We start from the raw sequence: 8,328 nt of genomic DNA, 5'->3' as shown, positions 1-8,328 counted from the left end.
TTAACCTTTCACGAAGTTCATGATGAAAACGGTCATGATAAGACGAACCATCGATTGCCACTTTGGGAGACCATTGTCTTCACCGTACTAGACTATGAGATCATGTGCTGAGCGGCTATGAATATTTGATTTATTTTAACGTTTTTGACAAAGGACATAATGAAAAAGGGTTATGGTAAGATTCGAACCATCGACTTACCACTTGGGAGACCATTGCCTTCACCACTAGACTACAAGATCATGTGCTGAAGGGCTATGATTATTTAATTAACTTTATCTTTTTCACAAAGTTCATAATGAAAAAACGGTTATGGTAAGATTCGAACCATCGACTTACCACTTAGGAGACCATTGTCCTCATCCCTAGGCTACAAGATCATTTGCTGAAGGGCTATGATTATCTAATTTGCTTTATCTTTTTCACGTTGTTCATAATGAAAAAACGGTTGTGGTAAGATTCGAATCATCGATTTACCATTTGGAAGACCACTGCCTTCACCACTAGACTAGAAGATCACGTGCTTAACGGCTAGGATTATTTCATTTTCTTTATCTTTTTCACGAAGTTCATAATGAAAAAAAGGTTATGGTAAGATTCGAACCAGATTCGGACGTTCCTGGACTCGAATCCCAAGTTTTAAAAATGGGAGAGCATTGCGTTCACCACTAGACCAGCAGAACCTCAGGAGTGTCACTACACTGTTTTATTTTTACCTAATTTTTTACTTTAAACAACCTTTTTTCGAAGGATTTACGTAAGTTTAAATACGTTTGCTTGGATGATGATGATTTCTATTTTGTCTAAAACGCACAAACGTGAATCTTATTCGTAACTTTAACCTAATTGATTCATTTATGCTGACGCTACCGGGTGTCCCAAAAAAAGTACCTATTTTTAATTCAACATAACTTAAAAACGAACTAAAGAATTGCAATAAAATAGTCCATTGTAGTTGAGTAATGTCTAACTTAAAGTTTGATATATTTGATATGAAGTTTGAGCAAGTAGTTTCCGAGATATTCGCGTTTAAAGATACAGTAACGTTTTGAAATGTGTCAAAAATCAGCAAATAATGGCTTGTTAAATGCAACAATCCGATATCTACAGGGGCAATTTCCTGGTCGACTCATGAGTAAACGTGGCGATTGGCCATGGCCTCCACGCTCCCCTATCCTGACGGTGTGTGATTTCTTCCTCTGGGGCTATTTAAACAGCAGATTTGGGAAGTTCCTCATGACCAACAACCTCAAAACTTGGGAGATCTTCGCGAGGCGATTGTTAGGTCATGTCGCTATTTGGACGCCCACATGATTAAAAGGTCTTTTGATAGCATGCTGAAACGGGCAAGAAAGTGCGTTGCTGCTGGTGGACATGAATTTGCAGATGAATTAGAGCAAAAAAAAAACGATTTTTAAAAAAACAACTAAAAAATATGTTACAAGATACCATGTTAGGAACCGGTATTGTTGAAACAAGTTTAATAGGCCATTTTTCCTGATTTTTGACAAGTTTCAAAACGTTGCTACGACTTTAAACGCAAATATCTCAGACACTACTCGTTCAAACTTCATATGTAATATATCAAACTTTAAGTTAGACATTACTCCACTTAATATGGATTGTTTGATTGCAATTCTTCAGTTTCCTTACAAGTTATGTTGAATTAAAAAAAGGTACTTTTTTGGGACACCCGGCATAATATCACAGGTATGGAGACCATTGAGAAAAGGTGCAGCGCTATTTCACCATAAGCTAGTTATATGCGGCCCAGGTGAAGCAAATGGTTACGGTGCGATTGTTTTGTATTTTTAATGAAGTCAAGTCTGATTTCACAGATCACAAAAAAATTTGAGGAAAATGGTAATTCAGATTCATTAGAATGTTTCAACATTTTCCACTTATTTCATAGCTGAAATTGTACTCCAAATCTCCATTATAACGCAAAAGATATTAAATAACTCTACTTCTCTTAAGCTGCGTTTACACGGTACCATCCGCTCGTCACAACATCTTCGTTTCCATGCAGCGTACACCTAAGATCCTATAAGACACAGTCACTGTCGGTCACAGCACGGCTACCATCCCCAGTCTGATTTATTTATGTCAATTTCTTTCTTATATTACATACCGTCAATTACGTATCACAATCGCTTAATCATCATGTTCCTCTAGCAAATTGTAGTTACAAGATTATGTATTGCGATATGCATTATTTACGCAATCATTTTGATCGCGCGCCACACTTTCTTCTCACATTAGTTTTGGTCCCGAAAACGTTAAAAGTTGATACAGAAACTACGATCAAAATCTCCCGATTCCTGACCAAGACAAACAAACCAGGACAAGCAAACTTTCCCTGCTCAGTAGGCATAAAGTAAGGTTTTAGATTGTCGTGATGGACCATGAACTCTCGACCTGTTTCTGATCTAATCTTATAATTTACGCCTAGTCTTCCTAAAATAGTGTGAGGTCCAAGCTGTTTGGGACAGAATTTCCACTCCTTTGGCCGCCTAAGCCATACATGCTCAAGCCATACAAAATCTAGTTTCCTGCTGACCCAGCAAGTCCGACGAAGCGAGGAGTCCTCGGAAGGATCGCGAAAGTTTATGATCCTCTCGGGTTGATTTCGCCCATTATTCTGCAAGGAAAGTTCCTCTACCACGAGTGTTGTGACGCTAAGGTCCCCTGGGATGCCAAACTGCCTCGTGAGTTAGAAGCTAGATGGACGGCGTGAGAGAAAAGCCTACAGAGAACGTGACCGCACCAATTAAGGAGTCTAGCTAAGTTCCAGTAGCCAATTGAAGATACAGGTCATTAGACCCTTACAAAAATAAACTATAGTTTTTAAAGGCGAAACTATAGTTTTAATAACTGTAGTATTTTGGAATAAAACTATAGTGTCTGAAACTATAGTTGTTTTAGTGAAAACTATAGGTTAAAAACTATAGGTTTGTTCGAAACTATAGTTTTTACATGGAAGCAAAAGGTATTCTTTAAAAAAAAATAATTTTGACGTTTACCCAAATAATAACTGCTGCACAAAGCAGCTTTAATTTCACGAAGCTAACACAGTTCTAGTCATGCTGCCAATAATCAAACGATGTTTTAACGAAAAAGGGGATTACGTTTTATTTTACTTCGGTCTTTAGTACCAGGGGATTTATTATTAGTATATAATAAATGCAGAATATAAAAAAAGAACTACTGTTTTGAAATTTAGGCATTTACTATTAATTTAAAGGGCTAAAAACTTTCTTACAATGATACCGTTTCTTAGTATATGTTCAAAAAATTCCTGTGCCATAATACTGTTATTCTTGTTGCTTTTTGAACGCCTGTTCCTCATTGTTCAGTTTAAACTTGATAGCTTTGACAATGTCCTCGTCAATAACAGGCCGCTGAAGTTCGGTGTATCTTACACTCTTGGCGTATTCTACACAAAACATAAAGAAAGGCTAAATTACTAAATCAGTAAATATGCCAACACTGCGTTTTTCCTTCAAATGCTGATTAGGTAAACAGAAATAGTCCGTCTTTGCAATACAAAGATTACGTATACACTCAAAACCAAAAACTTACTTATTAGGGAAGCTGTGTAGTTTGGATCAAGCTTTGGCTTTGTTTGCCCATTCTTCCCTTTCTGCCCTTTGTAACTGTGTGTCGCCATGTACTCTCTTGTGAGTGTTGCTCCCATCAGGTTTGCGATAAATGATCCTACTTTCTTCGTCTTTATTCGTTGAAGCACATTCTTTGAAATCGACAAGCCTGGTCCGAGAACAACCTGTTAGAAAAAAATCAATACAATAAATTAGTAAAAAAGGTGAAAAAAACAATGTAAAGTCATCCAATGAACAAAATGTTTTAAACCACGGTACTAATAATTCCATTTTCAAGACACACTCTACCTAAACCACTTTGCGTGTATTGAAATCAGAATGTAAAATTTTAAAATTCTCCCATTTACAGTGCATTTGAAAGACCTACCTTATCTGCCATAACATCAGCCAATCCAGACTGTTCGTCACTTCCACAAATTTTTGAGGAAGCATATGTGTCCTTCTCTAACTCCTGGACCTAGTTGTCATCATCACAGCCTTGTATTTCCTTACTTTTGTCTTTCAACAAGTTGTCTTCGCTAATTGCAATTACGGTTGGTTCCTCTGTAGCAAATTCTGAAAAACCACTCATCGATGTGGGAGAAGATCTGGTTGATGAGCTTGACACACATGAAATAGGAGACGATCTTCCATGATCCATGGTTGTCAAAGGAGACAATCTTGCGGAAGGCTCGTATGCTTGTACGCTCTGTTGTGAACCAAATTTTAGTGCTTGGTTTGAAAAGCCTTCCAAGGATGCCACATACTTCTTCAGTTTTCTCAAAGAAACTTTTAAATCTATAAGAAAATTAAAATGCATTAGCCAAAGACTAGGAAACATGAAATCAGAATAACAGTAAAATCATTGCCTTTTTGTGAGTGGCTAATGAATGGTGAGGAAAAGGCAAAATAAATGGCTTGCCCTAGCTTAATGCACCAGGATCATGGATTGTCCGCCGATCACCCGTCTTGTGGCACATTTTGATTAAAAGTTGGACAAATCTTTTTGAACAAGCTTACCATCACTACTTTCGATTTGTTCCCGAAGTCTTTCATTTTCACTTTTTAGGTGTTTGATTGTTGCCAGAAGCGTTCTATTTTCTCTTAAATGTTTGCAATCTTCATCACATACACTGTTGCCATCAAATAATTTAAGACTTTCCTAAATATTAAAATTATAAGCAATGAATACATATGTGTGCTGCCTGTGCACCAATTGGCATCTTTCCTAATTATCAACAAGCAAGAATGTAATGTGTTCTTACTAACTCATGTGTCTATCTACCATCTCAGGTAGTATAAGGAAGCTTTTATATTACTGCTATTTCAATGCTAAAAGCTTAAATAATGTTAACATTTAGCTTTCACATCGTCTTATATACAAGGTGATTTTACTCTTTCTGACAGAGGCTTCCTTTTGACCTGTAACTATACAAACCTTCCTGTATCTTTCCTTTATCATGTTAGCCAGATTGGTTGATCGCTTTGATTGCTCAGCATTTTTAGATGCTGCTTTCTGCCTCTTCGTTGCAGCTGGTTCTTGCTGAAGAAAAACAGGATCAGAAATAAATGTGGGGAATATAAACTATGCACATAACTTGCTCATTACTATTATTTTCGTATATGTGCTCAAAAAACACCTTGTTAGAGAAAATTTGGAATGAAAAAATTATCTGTAACTTTAAGACTTTTACCTGTCTTTCTGTGTCACTGTCGCTATCATTTATAACACTGTTTGCATTTCTTACACGCTTGCGGAAACCTTTGCCTGTTTTAACCGGAGAATCATCTTCTCTCATGTATTTGAGTAACCAGTCTTTGTCATCTATTGTTTAATTAAAATATAACAAATATGAACAAAGATTATGGCAGGGATGGACTTGGTGCTGATTTCTGAATATGTCGTATCTAAAAGTGGGAAGTAATATATGCTGTTATATAGACAAATATTAAATTACTTGAGACTTCACACACTCTGCTCTGAATTATTTGGGATCATTTAGATGATTAGGACTTCAATCACCATGATATGAATCATACTTCAAACATGATTATATTTCAAAACAGCCTGATCTGAATCATTTGGGATCATTTATATGATTAGGACTTGAATATATTAACTATAAAACCCATCTTACCCTAAATAAATTATCTTTATTTCAAGACATAAAACGTCAAAGGCGAACAATAATGACTCAAGGAATATATAAACTTAATTTCAAACCTGTATCTTTACAATCTCGGCAGGGAATTTTCTTTTGGTTGCTTTCTTGGATTTTGTATCTTTCCAAAGAACCAACATTTTGTCCCGTTCTCGATTTCATTTTGTTTATGTTCCTGAGTAAAAACAATATCGGAATATGGAATGACATCCCAAGCATTCCTTCGAAGAAATTAACCAAAGCGTAAGCCATTAAGTCGTTTAATTGCCGAGGTCTTTAAAACACTGTTGTCGGTAAATTCGAAATGGCCGCCAAGAGAGTTGGCATGTCATACTCAGGTGACATGTGGGCAAATTAAAATGCGAGCATGCCCATATTAGGGAATAATCGATATTCACGTCTCGTCTCGACGCGATAGTTTCCCAAAATATCCCAAAATATCCCAACTAATCCCAACATATTTCTTTTGGGATTTTCCTCCGATCTGCCGTTTTCCTTGAACTAATTACTGAAACTGTTAAAAGATAAAAGATTCTGAGAGCCTTGAAGATGGTCAAAGGTTAAACACGCTTATGTGTTGAGTACAAAGGTATGTAAATGTTAATGTATGCTAAATATTGGTAATCGAAATCTATATATAGATATATATGTATCGCAAATCACTTTTCTTGACTACAGATTATGCAAATAAAAAAGTGCAGCTATAGTTTCTCTAGAATAACTATAGTTTTATTAGTAACCATTTGTTGTAAACTATAGGTCTTTAAAAAAATATAGTTCAAATTTAGTTTCAATTATAACTATAGTTTCCAGCGGCTACTATTTGTTGAAAACTATAGTTTTTAAAACAACTATAGTTAAAGTATAGTTTGGAACAAAACTATAGTTTCGAAAAACTGTAGTTTCTGTATTTGGAAACTATAGTGTCACGAATAACTATAGTGTTTCGTCTGAAACTATAGTTGTTCAGAAGAACTAAAGTTTTAAGGCAAAAAACTATAGTTATTTTGTCGAAACTATAGTTAGTTTTTGTAAGGGGATCAAGATCATTAGATCTGGTCGCACAAGAAAGACAGTATAGAACTTAGTGCTTTAGATTTTAACATATATTTCGAACAGTTGCGTTAAAATTAGAATTCAATCAAGTTAACATTTATTGGGACGGTGAACAATGAACGAGGCACAACTTTTATATTCTAATACTTTTTATATTATAAGGGGGGGGGGTGGATTTTATGCGGAAATAGAATGATTATTATAATGCATGCAAACGTCATGGGTATAAATTATTACTGCATGGGGATCAATAGTAAGTAAGAAAATTGGATAATTAAGGACAGATTGGAAGTGAGGGTTAAACACACAAATTCCCAACACAGCCTCCTACTGCCATGAATGACCGGTCTTGTTAAAAACAAATATTATAGGTAAATAAAAATATCTACAATCCCTCGCGAACATCTTCGTCTTATATATTATAATCTCTTATCTTCGCTTTTACCTGGGAGAGTGTCCATTTCCCAGCTGCCTTGACAGACAGCGCAGCCTTGGAACACTCTGGCTTGAGATGCACGTGACTAGGCTGACCTTTGACCGTGAAACTGTCCGTAGTTGAGAAACTTTCCCGAAGCTGAGACATGCTGACTTCGTCCCCGCGATGGGTTAATCCAGAACTGTCCTCGTCTAGTAGTTTCCAGACATCTTGTAACGACGCGCGGTCGTCTGATGAGAACGAAGGTTGCCATGGCGAGACGATTTCGTCACGAACAGTAGACGATTCCGGTAGGCCTGCTTTTTCTGCGAGTTCCGTGTTTGAAGAGTGTTTTTGAAGTTTTGGGCCGACGCGGAATTTTTTTTGCGAGGAGATAGCGAATGCTGATCATTATTCCTCGCTAGTGTTCTCTGTGCATACTGCATGCAGTTCTTTGCTTGTTAGTTCATATTGCAACTGTTCCAAACCCCGTAGTTGGGATCGGGATGTTTGCGCCACATTCTGCGATCTTTGGACGATTGACGTGCAATTGAAGGCGATTTTTTCCCTCCTAATATAAACGATAGAATAACATTCTAAAATCAAAACGGTGGCAGCGGTACACTAATCGATTTTACCACGAGATTACTTATTTCAGCATCTCTCATTATACCAAAGCCGCCACGCTGCGGAGAAACAAGAAATTTTCGTGTTCTCAATAATTGTAGTTTTTCTCAACTTCTATTATATAGGTTTAAACTTTTGTTCTTAACAATTTATCAAAAATGGTTTAAAGACGCTCTGCAAAACAATTTTATTTCATATTTCAATCAAAGGACGCATTAAACGAATGTTTAGTCCACCCGTTTCGGTACATTTTCAAGTACAAGTTTAACTTATATCTTATCAATTAACTTGCATGTTTTCTTTCAACAGTTCCAATTGAAGTTTTTCGCCATATGCTTATAACCGACCGGCGTTTGCCCAGACGTTATTCCGCGGTGTTCTGGAGCCCGGTCACGTGTCACTACCCTACATGCGGTAGTGACGTAATCATCGCGGGATCTCTTTGCACATGCAGTTAGTCTTTTGCGAACA

At 36.6% G+C, this 8,328-nt stretch overlaps 1 protein-coding gene across 1 annotated transcript; it reads right to left on the bottom strand.

Moving 5' to 3' along the window:
• Positions 1-3,282: 3,282 nt before the first annotated feature.
• On the bottom strand, positions 3,283-6,011 carry LOC114544396. Its single transcript, XM_028563050.1, has 7 exons — positions 5,822-6,011; positions 5,292-5,422; positions 5,036-5,140; positions 4,618-4,759; positions 3,986-4,395; positions 3,581-3,782; positions 3,283-3,434 (listed from the first exon to the last, which is right to left on the bottom strand). Exons 1-5 carry the CDS (start codon positions 6,009-6,011, stop codon positions 4,076-4,078), a joined length of 888 nt encoding a protein of 295 aa, XP_028418851.1. The 3' UTR covers positions 3,283-3,434; positions 3,581-3,782; positions 3,986-4,075.
• Between the last annotated feature and the right edge of the window lie 2,317 nt (positions 6,012-8,328).

This window comes from Dendronephthya gigantea, unplaced genomic scaffold (genome assembly GCF_004324835.1).
Source record: "Dendronephthya gigantea isolate DGI-Jeju-01 unplaced genomic scaffold, DenGig_1.0 000769F, whole genome shotgun sequence".
NCBI classification, from domain to species: Eukaryota; Metazoa; Cnidaria; class Anthozoa; order Malacalcyonacea; family Nephtheidae; genus Dendronephthya; species Dendronephthya gigantea.
The sequence above is the reverse complement of the archived record's forward strand: the minus strand, read 5'-3'. Positions and strand labels throughout refer to the sequence as shown.